The 18,807-nt window shown below is 37.3% G+C and overlaps 2 protein-coding genes across 2 annotated transcripts; one reads left to right on the top strand and one right to left on the bottom strand.

Moving 5' to 3' along the window:
* The first annotated feature begins 7 nt into the window (after positions 1-7).
* On the top strand, positions 8-14,529 carry hpse (heparanase). Its single transcript, XM_053649474.1, has 12 exons — positions 8-1,886; positions 4,274-4,419; positions 4,962-5,090; positions 6,042-6,215; positions 7,021-7,192; positions 7,742-7,789; positions 8,197-8,290; positions 8,961-9,067; positions 10,341-10,455; positions 11,277-11,404; positions 11,718-11,870; positions 12,662-14,529. The coding sequence occupies exons 1-12, from the start codon at positions 1,657-1,659 to the stop codon at positions 12,816-12,818; spliced, it is 1,653 nt and encodes a 550-aa protein (XP_053505449.1). The 5' UTR covers positions 8-1,656; the 3' UTR covers positions 12,819-14,529.
* A 177-nt stretch (positions 14,530-14,706) lies between these two features.
* On the bottom strand, positions 14,707-18,109 carry LOC128622759 (myosin light chain 5). The gene is made up of 7 exons (XM_053649479.1): positions 18,087-18,109; positions 17,874-17,981; positions 16,800-16,875; positions 16,587-16,691; positions 15,082-15,160; positions 14,911-14,959; positions 14,707-14,808 (listed from the first exon to the last, which is right to left on the bottom strand). The coding sequence occupies exons 1-7, from the start codon at positions 18,087-18,089 to the stop codon at positions 14,707-14,709; spliced, it is 522 nt and encodes a 173-aa protein (XP_053505454.1). The 5' UTR covers positions 18,090-18,109.
* Between the last annotated feature and the right edge of the window lie 698 nt (positions 18,110-18,807).

Raw genomic sequence — 18,807 nt, forward strand, 5'->3', positions numbered from 1 at the left:
AACTATTTTTTGTTATCTCCGTTCATCTTAACTGCACAATCCTTAAGACACTTTCATAGCTTGTACAGGTTTGTGATTAAATCCCAAAAAAGGACCCATACTGGACAAAGGGAACTATATAAGCCATTGTTTTCATGTCATGAACAGTTTTTGTTCAGTGATACCTGGCACGGAAGGAAGGAAAAGTGAGAAAAGGGAAAATGAAACCTGACTTAATATTATGAAATTTCTTATGATTAATGAGATGCCCAACCTCCTTCTCATATCTGCATGGTGACCTAGTCAAAAATGAGATGTTCAGAGACAAGTAAAAGTGATTGCAATATGGTGGATGATTACTGAAAATGTGTCTAATAGTAACGGATAGTGATGAATTAGGCAAAAAGATGAGCAGGGACACAAACTAACAGCCTAAGGGGTAATAATTAATGACTGCTCAGTTTTTCATGGTACTAGCTTAGACCAACATGAACTCAAGTCAGAGTCATAGTGGGGTGAATATGATTCAATACCAAGACTGTTAGTGGGGTCAGTCAGAGTCAAAACTAAGATTAAAAAAAAAAGAGGTGAATACAAGACCAACAGATGGTTGAGCTCAAATCAAGACCAAGACCTACAAGGCAGTGAGTCTGAGTCAAGATCAAAACTAACAGAGGGTCAAAACCAAGACCAACAGAAAGTTGAGTCTGAGTCGAAATCGAGACCAACAGAAAGTTGCGTCTGAGTAAAAATCAAGACCAACTGTGCCAAGTCCAAGTCGAGAACAGGGAGGTGACTCTGAGTCAAGACGAAGCCCAACAGAGGGCAGAGTCCTAGTCAAGATCAAGTCCAATAGGGAGTTGGGTCTGAGTCAAAATTAACAGAGGGTCAAATCTGAGTCAAAACCAACCAAGTGCTCAGTCTAAGTAAAAAAGCAAGATCAACAGGCGGTGGCAAGTCCAAGTCAAGACCAAGGAGGTGAGTCCAAGTCAAGACCAAGACCAATATAGAGGTGTGTCAGTGCCAAAACCAAGACTAACAGCCTGTCAAGTCTGAGTCAAAAACCAAGACCAACAAGGGGTCAGGACGAAGACGAACAGGGAGGAATATCAGTCAATGCAAATACATATCAGATTTTTTTTTTTTACTTTCTAAACTGACATGAATTACAAAAGTAACAGGAAAACATCTTCACTGCATCTTAGTATACCAGCAACGTATAAATAGGTAGATTGATTTAAACATCAGTACTTCCACACAAAATTAGGTTTAAAAGCAGTACAGGGCTCAACAGAGGACATTACTAGGGCTGTAGTTTATGGACCAAAAAAAAAACTGAATGGCAGCCATCTATCTCTCAGAACAAAAGCCCAAAGCGGCGTTTATTCTTTGCTTCTCTCTGGAACACTGTTTGCATAGGCGTGGCTTTCATGAAGATTCTGTCCAATCAGGTGTTCCCTGAATATCATGAAGCCACACCCACATGTTCTAGTAATGCCTTGTTTAGTTGTAGTAGCTGGCAGTTCTGAGCAGGAAATCCTGTGCTGAAGATTCTCCGCAGTGTTTATGAAGCTGTTTTTTTTTTTGTTTTTGTTTTTTACCTGTATGAATATATTGGATTCTGTGTCCAGTGTGTGCAAAGTAACGTCCCTTGTTATGTTGGTGGATTAAATACTGATGATGGGGGATCCGGGGTCCGGGATCCGATGCGCTGTTTTTGCGCATTTCGTTACTTTTTGCGCTGTAGCGTTACTTTTGGATCAGTGTCTCGTCTCCGCGGGGGATTTAAAGTCGGTAAATGTGGATGTGGATCTTTCTCGTGTGGCCAGAAGAGTGGATGAAAGGTTTCTGTCTGTGACTATTGATGCGAGTCTGATGGCGGAGGAGAAGTTCATGTACCTTCTGGGGTGAGTGTTAATTAAAGCGCACGAGCCAAATTCATGCCACTGTAAATGATTAACAATGATGAACTGACAGATCCAGCTGTGTTGTTTTTCTGACACATCTGGGTGTCCTGTGTAACCACACGCACTCTCTCACTCACACACACTCTCTCTCACACACACACACACACTCACACTCATTCACTCACTTACTCACACACACTCACTTACACACTCTCTCTCTCTCTCTCTCTCTCTCTCTCCCTCTTTCACATACACACTCACTTACATACTCACTCACTCGCTCACACTCATTCACACACACACACACACACACACACACTCACTCACTCACTCACACTCTCTCTCACACACACTCACTCTTCACTCACTCTCACTCACTCTCACTCACTCTCACTCACTCACTCTCTCACACACACACACACACACACTCATTTACTCGCTCACACTCACTCACTCACATACTCACTCACTCTCTCTCTCTCTCTCACACTCACTCTCACTCACTCACTCACTTACTCACACACTCACACACACACTCACTCACTCACACACACACACACTCATTCTCTCACACTCATTCTCACACACACTCTCTCTCTCTCTCTCTCTCTCACTCTCTCTCTCACACACACACACACACACACACACACACACACACACACACACTCGCACACACACACACACACAGAGGGTTCTTGCAGATTCTTAGGCGATCCAGCAGATCTTCCAGCAACCTTTTATTTTCATTGTGCAGTGCATTTACATTTTTAACACAAACATGCTCCAGAATATACATTCTGTCCGATTTCCATACGAGGTGTGTTCATTTTGCATAAATGCACCATAAGAAGTTGACAGAAAATTGAAGTACTCACCATATACTCAGTTCAGTCAATGCATTATCAGTTCTTTCACACTGCAGAAGTTAAACATTGAGTAACGATTACTTCCTTAAAGGTTACACAAATTAATAAATAGTCGATTTATCATTGCTGGCTCTCTTTGAATGAATAATAACGCATATCGTCCCCTCTGAAAGTACAGTACTGGAACAGCAAGATCAATTCTATTGTTTTCGTTATACATTGCAAACATCTGGGTTTGAGACAACAGATCAGAATTTCAGCTTCCATTGCCTCATACTTGCATCTAGACGTGTTAAACAACTCAGAACATGGCATCTTTTTTTTTTGAACACACCCATTTGGAATGCCATGAAAAAGAAAGAAACCACTGGTGTACTAACAACCAGGCATGGAACAGGTTGGTCAAGGAACACAAGAGCACTTGATGACAGAAACATTGTGAAGAAAAAAAAACCCAAAACAACAACAAGCCAGATTGGAATTGGCCAAGAAGTACTCATGATGGTAGCAACATATATAAACATAGAACTAGAAAAACATTCTGTTGGCCAATTTACAGAGAAATGCATCCGATCTAATTGGGAGAAACTTCATCATGTGTTCCAGAGCAACTTGCATTTATCTTATTTATACATCTGAGCAGTTGAGGGTTTGCTCAAGGGCCCAACAGTGGCAGCTTGGTGGTGCTGGGATTTGAACTCGCAACCTTCTGAGCAGTAGACCGATGCCTTTAGCTATGCAGCAAATCCAAAAAGCACTGCCAACACAACAAAGGACTTCATCAGGTGAAAATAGTGGAAGGTTTTAGACTAGCCAAGTCAGTCACCAAACCTTAACCCAATTGAACATGCATTTCACTTCCTGAAGAGGAGACTGAGGGGAGACCTCAGTGCTGTTTTAAAATTGTTTAACAGATGTAAAAATCCGAACTTGAAAACTGAAATTCTGATCTCCTGTCTCATATTCATCTTTTGATCTGAAACCCCCAATATCTTCAGTATAGTATAACGAAAACAATAGAGTTGGCCTTGCTTTGCGAATACTTTCGGAGTGGACTGTATAATAGCGCATCATGGCTTTTCTTTATTGATTATTGATAGTTATTAGATTATTATGCACCTCTTAACCAGTGTTGGAATGCAACACAAGTCCTATTCACAAGGCATGAGATTTTCTTGTGATTAAAATGGAAAAAAAATAATGCATGGCTGCTTAGGCCTTCTGTCATATTTTTTTTTTTTTGTTATTACCATTCACTTTACGGGCAGCAGAAGGTGAGAAAGGTTACTTACAGCTTTAAAGAAAACTTTCATGTTCACACCTGCAAAGTTACTGTTGTAACCAACAACAACAACAACAAAAAAACAGTTTTACAAATTTCTAAAAGCAAATGACACACTTATCTAACACAAAAGGTATTGTTGATGTAATGTGTAAGGTTATGAGTCACACTGCATATTTTGTGCTTTATTTGTAACCTATAATAATAATAAAAAAATAACGTGACCGACGTCTCCTCAGGTCTCCGAAACTGAGGACCCTCGCCAAAGCTTTGACTCCTGCATTTCTGCGTTTTGGAGGGACTAAACAGGATTTTATGAAATTTAAACCACAGAGTGAATATTACATAACGAAAGGATACAATAGAGATTCTCTTCCTCATTCAGGTACTCTTCACATTTTTCTGTACTTTATGGTGTAGGAGCAGCTCGATGGTCATGTGATTTCTTCCGCATGACTTCAACTGGGTTTAATAAGAAACAAAGAAGCAGATTAAAAAAAAAAAGTAAGAGTAAAGAGTTTTTAACCAGAAACTATGTAGTTACAGCTTCACATCCACCTTATTCACCAGATCTCGCTCCTTGTGACTTCTTTTTGCTCCTGAAATGAAAAATGAGACTAAAGGGGATAAGATTCGCCACTATGGAAGAAATCTAGAAAAAAAAAAAGCACAGGAAGCTTTAGACATGATCATAAAATATAACTGCAGGAAATGGTTCCAGGAATGGGAGAAGCTCAGATGTATAAATGCAGTAAATGGAAAATGTGCCTTTCATTTCTGTAAGCTACTCTGGATAAGGCCATCTGCCAAATGCCATAAATGATATTAAAGTGATTTTATCTCTCATTAATTAGGTTTAGTTGATTATTTGTGGATAAAATCCTATCTTGCACTTGTTAGATATTTTGTTTGTGATTATTCTTGTAGGACCTGTGTGTAGTAAATTTGAGCTACCACCACTGCTGGAGGATGAGCTGAAGCATGACTGGGCAATGCAGGCATTACTCTTACGCCAGGAGGAAGTGCGGGGGAAGTACAAGCAAGTGACATTTTCTGGTAAGCAGAAAATGTCACTTTCCACATGCTGTCACCATTTTCAGCAATTTGTGCGTTTATTTGAATTTTGTCTACAGTACAGCACTGTCATCATTTCTACCCACAAGCTGATTTAACAATGACCCACAATTAGGTTCATTTTAACTAGAGGTCGACCGATGGTGGATTTTACCAATACTGATAGCTAAGTTGGGCGGTACCTGCCGATAACCGATTAATCAATGGATCATTTTTAAAATTGATACTGAATGAAAACATAGCACTCAAAGCAAAACATCGCTGAACTTTATTACAAAAATAAACAGTACTGACCGTACCATCAAAATGTATTGTTCTTTTTAAAATGATATAAATATACAAATATTAATAAATAAACTGTTAATCAATCAATTAAAATAAATAAAAATTATACATGCAAACTGAACCAAAAGGTAACACTCCAAATAACAATAGAGACATCCAAATTAATAAACAAACAAACAAAAAAACACTTTAAATAACACAACAAAATTTGTCAGTGATAGTTTTTTTTTCACCTCTAGAGGACGCTCTCGTACTGTGTAACGACAGCAGACCCTTCTCAGTCACTCCTGCATTGGATGCAAAATCTATTGGTGTGGATTTTTAATGCTTTGGTGTGGTTATCAGCGCCGATGAATTGGGAAAACCGATCAATTAGTCGACCTTTAATTTTAACCCCACAATTGTCCAATAAACCTGGACAAATAGACATCTTTCATCCACAGTACAGACATAGTCAGGGTAGGGGGCGTGGCCTAAAGTTTGATTCGTAGTTGATCTGTGTTTTGATGTTTAATACTGTTGACGTAAAAACCGTATATATCTTAGATGTGACGATTTAGCTGGATTCGGCTAAAGGAGAGGAACTGTGTACATTTTCATTTTTGCCTGTTTGTTTAATAACCTTTTTCATTCTTCATATTTGTGTAGAATATGCAGTGGATCTGCTTTACTCATTTGTGAACTGCTCAGGATTGGAGTTGATCTTTGGCTTAAATGCGCTGCTACGAACTCCTGAGAATGTCTGGGACAGTCGGAATGCCGAGCTGCTGCTGAACTACTGTGAGCAACGGCAATACAGGATGTCCTGGGAGCTGGGCAATGGTGCGGCCCTGTGTTTGTTTTTGCACTGACCTTTGCATCGCTCATGTTTACTTATCTTATAGTGAAGTGTTAGTGACAGTTTAAAGTTGTTAGCAGTATCATGTAAAGAATAAAACATGACAGAGTGGTGTGATGAGGCGGAGTTACTGTTACCACCCCAAACATGATTATTTTAGTATAACAGCATGCCCAGAAATGTTTTATTCCTCTTATACTATAGTGATTTGCCAATGATTACAATGTCTTATTTATTAAAGAGTGACACATAATTTTTATCCGTTTATAGTTACATTTAATGTTGTGGATAAACTGTGAGACAAGTTAGTTCCTGTTATCTTTTAGGCTACAGGAGCTATAAACAGCCTCCTTTTTTTTCTCTTGAAGTTGAAAAGACAAAAAAAAAAAAAAAAATGCAGTTTGCCATGTTATACGGAAACCACGTAATGTAACTCCTCTGTCCTGAAGGGTCAGAAAACTTAAAGTTACAGCTTTACTTCTTACCATATCAGTGGTGAATATCAGCACATTTTTTAATCCATTTATCTGGAGCTTCCACTAGACAAGTCCCTATGAATGAGTTATTACTATAGAAACAATAACATGTTAGAATGAAGGCATTAATATAAACCTGTGATTTGCTGCTGCACTATTATCAGAGCTGCTGTTGTTGAAAATTAATCAACACCTTCTGACCAAAAACAAATGAGAGAATTCAACATATCTGTGGTGTAATTAACATAAGAAATTCCTCATTTTATTACCAATAAAGGAATAAAACGTGTTACTCTGTGAATTTTGCTTTCAGAACCCAACAGTTACGAGAAAAAGGCGGCGATCAGGGTGAACGGTTCCCAGCTGGGAGAGGATTTCCTCCATCTGCGTAAGATCCTGCAGAAATCAGAACTGTATAGTTCCTCGGGTCTGTACGGACCTGATACGAGTCAGCCGCGAGAACACCGCAAAGACCTCCTCACTGGGTCAGACACCAGCACCTCACTCAGAGCTCAGCTCTTTATGTAGAGTAGCCTTTATAATAAAACATGATTTAATACAAGTAGAATAAAACGAGCCTAGTCCAATCTAACCTTTTTCAAAATTATTTGAATGATAATTGGAAAGTGATTAAAAATGCTGTTTGCTCTCCTGCAACAGTCAGAGCAGAGATGTTTAACAGTGTGGTTAAGCCTGACAGGGTAGAAACTGAGTGTCAATATGTAAAGGGTTTTACTGTAACCACCATGCACTTGAACCCTGCTACTTCTGTTATACCTACGATGTAGACACTAGAAAAGTTCACTTACACACTTGGTTATTAATTGCTGCACATGACATATTTTTCTATAGAATAGGAAGGAAGTGTGTATGTAAATATATACACACACACACACACACACACACACACACACACACGCATATATATATACACACACAAGCATTCAGTGTTGGGGAAGTTACTTCAAAACAGTAATAATTACTCATTGCATCGTCTGTATGAGTTGAACTGAATGAGTTGTATATTTTTGTAGGTTTTTGGAGAGTGGAGCTGAAGCCATCGATGCATGTACTTGGCACCAGTATGTCTCATGCACGCACACACACACACACACACACACATTTGTCTATCCTTGTAAGGACCTTCTACTGACATAATTATTAATGCTATGCTGCACCTAAATCTAACCCTAACCTTAACTGCAGTAACCAAAATGATCTTTCTTTAAATAAAACCTGCAGTTGTTTGTTAAAAAAGATTGTTTTCCTTATGGGGACCAGCTAAATGTCCCCACAAGGTCGTTTGGGACATTTGGTCTCCATCCAAAATATAAAAACACACTTGCCTGCTGACTGAGCAAACACCAAGACTGTGGTTTTTCTTGTACAATTTTTTTCATGTGACTTTTTCTGTCATGTGTACAGACTTGTTCTCTGATTTCAGAACCATGCTAATTTAACTTGCAGGTCTTTTTCCATTTGTTGGTAGCTATTATGTCAACGGCAGAGATGCATCTTTGGAGGATTTTCTTGATCCCAAAGTGCTTGATATGCTGGCTGTTAAAACAGACGAGGTCCTCAAGGTAACACTGCTGACTTTATCCTGTTCAATGTCCTACAGCATGCATTTTAATGCGGTTAGTGATTACAAAGCAGCGACTCAGACATAATTCTGGCTGTGAATACAGTTACCGAGCAACCACACCTCACCAATGATCGCAAAGAGCTTATTAAATATAGTTATAGACATGATGCTGAGAAGCTCTAAACTGGATTACTAGCTTGTTGCCCCACTGTTCTTTTTAAATAAGCTTCAACTACTGTGGAATAGTGTTCCAGAGGATATTAGGAACAAAGATTCTGTAAATGTTTTAAAATCCTGATTAAATTCCCATTCAAACTTACAATTTGTGGCCATTAGTTAATACTTGATGGTTTTAATAATAAGTTATTGTTGTTCTTGTTGTTTTTATTGATTTTGTTATTAATAATGGATTCATGGTAATCTCCACTGGGAACCCTTGTTTTGTATCTAATTAAAAAAAAAACTTGTATGACATGTTAGTTTGTCCTTTTTATTTTTTCATAGTGGACAGTTTGTGTTTTGCTTTGCTTTAATCACATACATCCAGATTGCTGTCATTTGGTGTAATCTGTCATTTGATGTAGTCTGAGACAGCATAAACTAGATTAATATCGCATACTATCACTTGGTATCAAATTTTGTAAAGGTGTACATTTGTCTTTCTGCAGCTTGTCCATTTTTTGTCTCCTGGAAAGAAAGTGTGGCTTGGAGAGACTAGTTCAGCATACGGTGGGGGCGCAGTCGGTCTCTCGGACACTTTTGTTGCCGGTTTTCTGTGAGTACATACATGTATGCACTGTAGTGTTTAGCATTTAGGCTAAATTTACCAGTGAGGAAAATCTGTTAAAAAGTTCATTGAAAGGAATCAATGGCTTTTTAAAATTTTTTAAATTATTATTATTATTTATTTAATTAGGTTCCCAGTATCAGACTACAACCTGAGCTGAAAATTAGGTTTAGTGTAATGTGGTCTCTCAAACAAGATCATCTAAGAATATCATTAAAATATTTATAACACCAAAAATGAGTGAGATTTGTGTCTGTAGCACAGAACATCATTTTTATTAGACGATATCACTGATCTCAGGTCACATTTCTAGCTTACTTTAAAGCCGACTAACAGGGTGAGAGTGCATGCTAGCATCAGACACAAAATGGCAAAATGGAAGGGAAAAAAAAAGAAATTAATAACACTCTTTCAATCTCTTTCAAACTGACTGAGAAATTTCTATTAGTGAGAAATTCCAGGTCTGTATTATGATTAGTTTTCAACAGCATATTTCTTCACATAATAAAATCAAACTTTAAAATGAACATTTTTTAATTATTATATATATATATATATATATATATATATATATATATATATATATATATATATATAAAATGGAGGGAAGCTACCACCTAGTGGTCTTTGATAACCTCCAAGAACCACTAATATTAAAAAAAAATATATATATATATATATTATTTATTTATCTTTTCAAATCCCAGGTGCTTTACATAAACTGATTAAATGTTTAAAGAAAGTATGTAGGGTTTAGGCAAAAATGAAAAAAATAAAATAAAATAAAGTCCTATTACTGGATTTACCAGAAATATTCTACAAAACATAAAAAAAATAAATCTAGTAATATATCTATGTATTACTATGCTATCCACTAGATTTTGGAGCATGACTGTGGGGATTTGTGCTCATTCAGCCACAAGCGCATTAGTGAGGTCAGGTACAGTACTGCTGTCAGGGCGAGGAGGTCTGGCACATAGTTAGCATTCCTGTTCAGTGGGGTTGAGGTCAGGTCTCTGTGCAAGTTCTTGTACATCAGCATTGGCAAACCACGTCTTCATGGACCTCGCATTGTGCACAGGCGCACTGTCCTACTGGAACATGTTTGGGCCTCTTTGTTCCACTGAAAGGAAATCTTAATGCTACAGCATACAAAGACAGTTGTGTACAATTGTGTGCTTTCAAATTTATGCCAACAGGTTGGGGAAGACCCACATATGGGTTTGATATGTATGTATGAATGTGTGTTTGTTCTCTATAGGTGGTTGGACAAACTTGGTCTTGCAGCTAAGCTGGGGTTGGACGTGGTCATGAGACAGGTGTTAATAGGCTCTGGGACATACCATCTTGTGGATAATAATCTCGATCCACTTCCGGTATGTTACACGCTGCTCAGAATCAAAACATTCATTACCATATATTTTGGACTATAATTCAGTACTCAAGTTAGACTGAATCATGAGGCTATTTTATTATTTATAATGGTAGTACTGACTGTGAAATGACTTCAGTGTCCCCAACTGGCGTGATTTAGTTTGACTAGTTTTTTAGTGTTACTGTCCTGTTGGTGTTTCTGTAGTTCAGTGATATTTAACAGTGAAACATGATTAGCTTGGGTTTGTACACTCGCTAATGCTAATTTAGCATAACTATTGGATTTTCAGTTTTATTACAGCAAAAGTACTGATAATAATAATAATATTAACCTACCAACAGCTATTGTAATTACTGGAGTAGCAGGCCTACTGTAAATACACTAACAAATGCACAAGTTAGAATTATGCTTATACAGAAGTGATGACCCTTACAGCTTTTTACACATACAGAGTGTAAAAAGTTTGTATACCCTCAGGATAAAATGAAAATGGAAAAAAGATCGAGTCTTGGGGCAAAAATCATTTTCTGGATTGCAGTCTTATTGTAGAATACATCCATATTACATTTTTAAATATTTTGACATGCTGTTGTTTGGAGTTAAATTAGGTAAAGTTGGTAAAATAGTACAGTTTCCATTTCATTCGAAATGGGGGATGAGAACTTTTGCACTCAACTGTACAGTCAGCTCGCTGTATATTTGTGTCAGTTACTAAAGAGCAAAAAAAATAACCATATCAATATAAAGTAAAATATTGTATGAAGTCACAAAGTATGAAGTTGGTATCTGGGCTTTAACAGAGTTATTGTTTGTTTACGGCAGGATTATTGGCTGTCGCTTTTGTATAAGAAACTCGTAGGACCTGAAGTGCTGGACATACAGGTTCTGACAAGTTCAGGAAGGCAGGCGCGACTCTTACGGGTGTATCTTCATTGCACCAACAAAGAAAGGTACCAGATTCTGAACCTCCACTCTGAACACTCTCTTAAGCTGTAACAGAGACGTCCAACAATTAAAGCATAAACCACGACAGGGTGGTCGAATATTTTCCTATACCAGTATGTTCCCAAGTGTTTTATTCCTTTTATACTGCAGCAATTGCCAGTGATTACACATTTTTTTAATTTATTAACTTTGCAGCTGCACTATTGTCAGAGTTCCTGTTATAGAACATTCATCAACACCATCTAATCAATACAAAGTTCAACATGTTGTGGTATGAAAAAAAAAGAATTAAAAGAAGGAAGGTTCTTTTCTCCTCAGTTCTAGTTACAGAAAAGGTGCGGCCACTTTGTTCGCCCTAAACCTGAGCAAGAAGCAAGTGGTGATCAAGCTGCCGGCGCTCGTCTCCAACAGCACTGTCGAAGTGTTTGTGCTTCAGTCGGCTGAACCAGGGGAGAACGGGCTCCGTTCCAGGTGATGTTCCCTGTATCAGAGTATTTCTCAATACATGTATAAACTAAGCTTAATTCCAATACCCAAAAGCTTGGTGATCCAGCAACAAGGAAAAATAAAGAGACTCTAGTATAAGACACATCGATACCTTTTAAGCCTTTAAAGCTAAATCTAAATTATGTCAAGAAATAGGCACTGTTTGTACCAAGTGAGCAAATATCCTAACACTGCAGTGCTTAATATGTACATTTGTTTACCATACTTGACGCATCTCTTTTGGATTTTATTCCTTATGTAATGCTCAAGTTAAAAAACAAACAAACAACGAGACAGCATGTACAACAAGTACAGCAGAACGTGTGAACTCACATTTAAGTGAAGTAAGGAAGGAAGTAAGGGATTTCCTTTAACTGCAACTGCAGATGCAACTGCTAACATACTACTAAGTAATTTTCATTAGTTGTTTTCTATACAGAAAATTCCAAATTGAGTATTCAGGCTATGGTATAAATCAACACACAATCTCTGAAAAATGATTTGACTACCATTGGGTGTGATGTCATAGCACATGCCGTATGTATGCTGCTTAAAATTCCAGCATTTGCTTTAATGCAAAGCACCTTCCCTCATCACCGCATTTACACACATCTTCGATGTGGATAGAAATGCTGCTTCAAATGGAAGTGTATCTTTTGTGCGCGATTGCGTCTTACAGGTTAGGATAAAAATGCTACAGAAACATGCAAGGGTTGAGTTTGCGTTCAGCGTGTTTCGTTCTTGCTCTGTTTGGATTAAACCGTTTGAATCTGCAGGTCTGTCAGGCTGAACGGTGATGTGTTGAAGATGGTGGATGAGAGGACTCTGCCTCCTCTTCAGGGAGTTGAACTTCCACCTGGAGAGCATCTCAAACTTCCTGCACTGTCCTTTGCCTTCTACGTGCTCAAACGAGCCGCTGCTTCCGTGTGCTGAAGGGCTCGGAGTAATGATTTTATCCTGAATATTTTTTATGAGAGAACTTTGACAAGTATTGCACTTGGAACATTTATTTATTATAAGACTTTAGGGGTCACGTTTGTTTACATTTTACGTTTGAATTATCAGACACTCACGGGCATCATGCAGGTTCAGGTCAAGATTACATCAGGATGAGGAAACTCAAATCTCCTGGGATTTTCACGCACAATAGACTTTACTCAGACTGGCGGCAAAAAACAACAACAACCCAATCTCATTTATGAGATGAGAGAGGCTAGAGGAGAAATCCAGCCTGTTTCAAGCTGACAGGAAGGCTACTCTGACTGAAATAACCACTCTATGGAATTGTGGTGAGCAGAACAGCATCTCACATAACACTTCAAACCGTGAGGTGGATGTGCTACAACAGCAGAAGACCACATCGGGGTCCACTCCTCTAAGCTAACAACAAGAATCTGAGTCTGAAGTGGGCACAGGCTCTATAAACCTGGACAGATTGGAAAAAAAACCATGCAATGTTATAACTTAAAGTTAATGTCTTCAAATTCTCCACACCATTACACCACCAGCAGCAGCCTGAAGTGTTGACACAAGGCAGGTTGAGCTCATGGAGTCAATCTTCAACTATCCAGTTTCTGTGTTCTGTGTTTACTGGGGAAGGGTTGGGATGTTTAAAAGAATTATTTTTTTTAAATACCAGTACAAGTGAAGTGCTGCTCTTGTGCAAGTCCTTCTCTTGTATTAATGACCTTTTTAATTGTGTTAATGTCAAAACCAAACCATATGGAATGCTATTTGCACTTAAATAAAACACATAAAAAGAACAAAAATAAATAACTAAGCAAATATATTTAAAATAGTCAATACATTGATTATTATTATTATTATAATAAAAAATTATATAGTGTGTTAGAGAGCATACCTAAACAAACAGCATCAAGGGAGAATCAAATGGTACAAGGCTCTGTAAAAGTGTCAATTATGGTTTGGTTAAAAAAAAGAAAGAAAAAAAAAGCCAAACTAGGAACAGCCTGTTACTATTAAATCCATTATTTAAAATGGCACAAAAGAAGAGGCTGTCCACTAAAAAGTCTGTGACCGAGTAAAGAGGGGATTAGTCAAGAAGCAACAAAGAGGAGATGGGTAATGCTCAATGTGATGCTACCAGCACCATGCTTCACTGTGGTGATGTTCTCAGTGCAATTGGCAAAGTTGTTTTGTAGCAAACATACTTTGTGCTAAGTCCAGGAAGTTCAATTTTGGTCTTATCAGACCAGACAACATTTTTTCCACATTTACCAAAGTGTTCAGCTTTTTTTTTTTTTTTTTTTTTAAGTTACTAACTGTCAAATAAGTTGTAGTCAGTTATTGTCAGATAATTTTGACAACTTTATTCATGACATAAAATCCCAATAAATTCCATTTCAGTTCGCTGTTGTAACACTACAAAATGTGGAAAATTTCAAGGGGGTGAATATTTACCCAAAGTACTCTATTTTGAAAAATGAAGCGGTAGAAAATCCTCTAGGTTTTGTACTTTATAACGTGGTTGTAAAAAAGTAAAAAGGAATTTCAGGTCGTAAACGAAATTCATTTCGGTCATCCAGAAAAACACAACATCCAATGTACTATTTTTCTTTTTAAGTGGATCTTTTTAAAGAGGTAAACAATATTCAATAACCTCAATTGTATGCATGTGTTTTGCTTTTAAGCATCCTGAGTTCAGGTTTTGGTGAATCAGATGTGAACTAGTAATGCTCCTTGTTCAGTCATGTTCATAAGCATTTTTTTATTATTTTAGAACAGATGATCACAGCTGACTTTTATGAGCAGATATTACACAGAGTAAACAGCAGCAGAAATAACATCTGATGTTGCTTCTTCACTCCTCCTGCTGCTCTCCGTGTGTAATGATGTAACAGAGTGATTTGTAATCCAGGTTTCCCGCTGTGTCGATGTTGGAGGACTGGAACATCTGAAGCACCTTTCATTAAAGCACAGCATAAGCTGTGTGTGTGTAGACATGACCCCAAGGCATGAATGTATTATAAATACAGTATTACAGATGATCAGCATGTCGTCTTACCTCCTCTGCACTGAACTTGTCTGCTTGGGTCGTGAGCATATGTCGTAATCTGGAAAAGTAGGATAACAGTGAAATTCTAGATTGTGATTTATTTATTTATTTATGTCACAATCACTGTCGGATGCTTGATTCTTAATTTTCTATAATAGCAGTTCTGTGATGTTAACTTACTCAGCTGTGTGTATGTATCCCTTGGCTTCAGGATCAAACATCTTAAAAGCATTAAGTATGGTGTCTTCAGGGTCAGTACCTATATTCAAAGACACACTTTTAATGGAACTCTTTCTATGCATGCTTTTAATGGAACTTTTTTTTATTATTCCAAAATCTTGGACAGTAACTTTTTTTTTTCCATTCAATTTGGTATGACTCCGCCTCCCAGGTCAAAGTCCTACCAACCAAAGTTTTAAGGCAGAACTGTAGTGGAAAGCAGGAAGTGATGTGGATGATAATGATATTTAATTTGGAATATTTAGGCATGTTTACAGAAATATGAGCTATACGTCCATTACTTGTTAGTTGCATTAGCAGTGTTGGGTTCAAGACCAAGACCGTGGCCAATGGAATCCGAGTCAAGACCGAGTATGACGGGGGGCAAGACCAAGACCAACACCACACGTTCGAATCCATGTCAAGATCAAGACCAGACACTCAGATGTGTTCATTTGCTGGTTGTGGTCCTAGCCTGACTTGATATTTCTCTTGAATTAACTAAAATAACCCATTTCCTTTGGTATTATTGTTTTATGCAAATAAGTACCCAGGGAACACATAGGACATGCTAAGCATAGCCCATTCTTCTAGCAAGTGCTGCAGTGTAATCCTATTTTATATTATTGGATTGGGAGTTAGGGAGCATGAATGAGCTAAACGTTTGCTAATTATACAAAAGATTCTTCTTATTATTTTTTTTTTAAACAAATGTAAAAGCACATGTAAAGATTTACAAATCAAAGCACATTTCCTTGAATTTCAGCACACAGCAGGTAGATCAAATGCATTAAAAACTAGTATTTGTTTTCGATCATACAACTTTCTAAGACCAAGTACAGCTGTGCATTACACGTACTGGTGCGATATTATTTTGAGCATAAGATGATGAAGTATTTTGAGAGATAGTCACCTGCAATTTATATGCACTGCATGCAGAGATAGACGTTAACATTTGGTGCTATAAAGGGAACGTTACAAAGTACATGTTCATGAAAATGATGTTTTGGTCTTGGGTGTTGTTGGAAAAATATTTCGAGTTTTCTTAGGTCAAGCCTGAGACAAGACTGAGTACAATTTCACCCATGTTAATGACAAGACTGAGACTGGTCTCGAGTACCACAACACTATGCATTCATATTCTAGCTTTGCGTGAATAAAGATACTCCCAAAAATACCTTGGCTAAACAACTACAGATAAGGAAAAATTCTGACTATCTGACTGTTCTTTTAATGATCCTGAGTCCTGACAAATCTACATAACTTTGTGTTACCAAAAATCAAGTAGCGCATTTTTTAGATTGGATAACTGAATAATCTTTTAATAATAAAACCTAGTATTAGATTGGTACAAGCCTAGCATGTAATATAAACCGAGATCATGCTCTTGCTGTGTTTTATATTAGCATATATGCAGTATATATAGTATCTTTTACTTCATTACTGTCATATTAGTTATTACTCACCATGCAGTTTTTCTCCAAACAGATTAAGAAACATTGTGAAATTGATTGGACCAGTGGCTTCCTTAAGCATGTCTTCCAGTTCGTTGTCTTTGACATTCAGTTTACCTGTGGATTAAAAAGCACATCTAAATTAAACATGAACATCAATTTAATACATATAAATTATTTTAAATGCTCAATTTATTACGAAAAAAAAAACCCTCAAAAACTAACCAAGAGATGCATATGTGTCTTTAAGGTCCTCCTTGTCAATGAAACCGTCTCTGTTTTGATCAATAAGTGTGAAAGCCTGCACCAAAGACAAAGAGTCCTCACTATTAGTCAGTTTGATTAAATTCTAAAACTTCCTTATTTAATGAACCACTGATCCAATACTCAGACTCTGAATCAAATTGATATTGGCCTGAAACGCTGGTCAAGATCAGTATATAGTTTCCTCAATATGATGCTCATTCCAAAATTCAGCAATAATCATTGTGTTGTGATGCTTTTGGGAAATCTGGCCCAGATCAGTTTTGACACATTGATGTAGGCATGTTTTTATTTCTACAACACACATTCACAAACACACTTACTTTTAAATCACTATTAAAGTGAACAAAATTCAGTATCGGATCAGCACTAAGTACTGGATTGCACTGAAATCTTTAAGTCACTTGAGTCTGTTAAGTTAAATGCTTCACTCTGATTTGTTTATCCAGCCATTTACTTGCACAAATGTGCAGTCTGACTCTCCATCCCTCTTAAGCCTGTCTTACAATGTGTGATTCCAGCTGTCTTTTAAGTTTGTCACAATGTACAAGTACTCAACAAAATCATGGTTGAATTCTATAGAATGTGCAGTAAAATGTGCTCTCCATGTCAGGTCATACGATGAAGATCCTCTAATGATAGACTTGTTTTTTTTTTAAAGAAAATGACTTAATCAATCGGTGCGATCGTTGATTGTGCATTAAAGGGGTTTGCATTAAAAGGAAAACGCCTTGGTATAATAGAAGCAATGTTGTGCCTTAAGAAAAACAACAAATTTCTTTACATTTAATTCCTCATGTTTCATTCACAATTTGTCACTGTTAATAGTGTATTTGTAGCTGCCTCATGAGTTTCGTGACATCCTATGCCATCCTCCTCTTGGTGGCTATTAGATGAGCATTGTAACAGAGCTTAGATGTTAATTAAAATTTTTTTGATACTGTCAGAATTTTGTCATTGGCTAACCGTGGTTGCAATGTCTCCAAATTAAGTGAATGAGTGTTTTCTGCAGTGCTAATGGAAGTGAATTAATACCTCTTTAAATTCCTGGATCTGAGTCTGCTCGAACATGGAGAACACGTTGGAAGAGGCCCTTTGAGCGCGTTTTGCACCTCCTTCCTTCTTCTTGGTCTTCCTGCTCGCCTGAAACGTAGAGTGAAATATTCAAAAATAAACCATTTTTATTTATTCTCCATGCCTAGACACGTCAATTTAAAATCTACAAATAATTCACAGAACCCATTTTACCATCTTCCTCCCAAACTGATGCTGCGCTCTAAAAAGACTGTGTCAAATCATAGTGGAAAATCTGAGCTTAAATACAGCAGCTGTTGGTGAGAGGGAGAGGTTCAGAATGTCTCATTGGGGACGGAAATGGTCCAGCAGGACCAGCACTCAGGCCAAAGGTCCATACTTGGACATGTTGTTAGACGAGGTCCGAGTCCTCCAGAGGATAAATTAGATAATAAAGAGAAGCATTCTAAAGTCTTTCTCTCCTTATATTCAATCTGACTATATGTTGCATCCCTTACAGAAAAATCACATACAGGTGAGGTAATACGTTTACATACGCCTTGCAGAATCTGCAAAATGTCAATAATTTTTTTTAAAAAATTTAGTGATCATACATTTTTATGATCCCTCTTATTTTTTAATGATTAATATTTGGCAGATTCTGCAAGGTGTATGTAAATTTATGACCTCAGGTGTACATTTTCATCACATACACATACACAATCACATTTGTGGAAATAAAGAAATCATTTTAAAAAATCACATGTGAGAGTAAATGAATAATGTGTAAAGAAAAAAAAATAAGGAATCATATGAAAATGAATGAATAAAAGAATGATGTCATGTTGTCAAGTGTAAACTCCTTTGTCAGGCTTTCCTGTGTCAGAAAACTTAATGTTACAGCTTTACCTTAGACTGTTACAGAACGCTGACTCTGTAGACTTCTTCCATGAAT

Source organism: Ictalurus furcatus, chromosome 18 (assembly GCF_023375685.1).
Source record: "Ictalurus furcatus strain D&B chromosome 18, Billie_1.0, whole genome shotgun sequence".
NCBI lineage: Eukaryota > Metazoa > Chordata > Actinopteri > Siluriformes > Ictaluridae > Ictalurus > Ictalurus furcatus.

Bases quoted from the DNA above. Each gene is read 5' to 3' on its own strand.
- LOC128622759 (XM_053649479.1), bottom strand. The intron at 16,876-17,873 runs GTATTAATTCAC...TCTTTGGTGCAG, and splicing joins AGATCCAGGAATTTAAAGAG to GCTTTCACACTTATTGATCA. The intron at 14,809-14,910 runs GTAAGACGACAT...CTTTAATGAAAG, and splicing joins ACAAGTTCAGTGCAGAGGAG to GTGCTTCAGATGTTCCAGTC.
- hpse (XM_053649474.1), top strand. From the start codon at position 1,657: ATGATGGGGGATCCGGGGTCCGGGATCCGATGCGCTGTTTTTGCGCAT. The intron at 7,193-7,741 runs GTCAGACACCAG...ATATTTTTGTAG, and splicing joins CGCAAAGACCTCCTCACTGG to GTTTTTGGAGAGTGGAGCTG. The intron at 8,291-8,960 runs GTAACACTGCTG...GTCTTTCTGCAG, and splicing joins AAACAGACGAGGTCCTCAAG to CTTGTCCATTTTTTGTCTCC.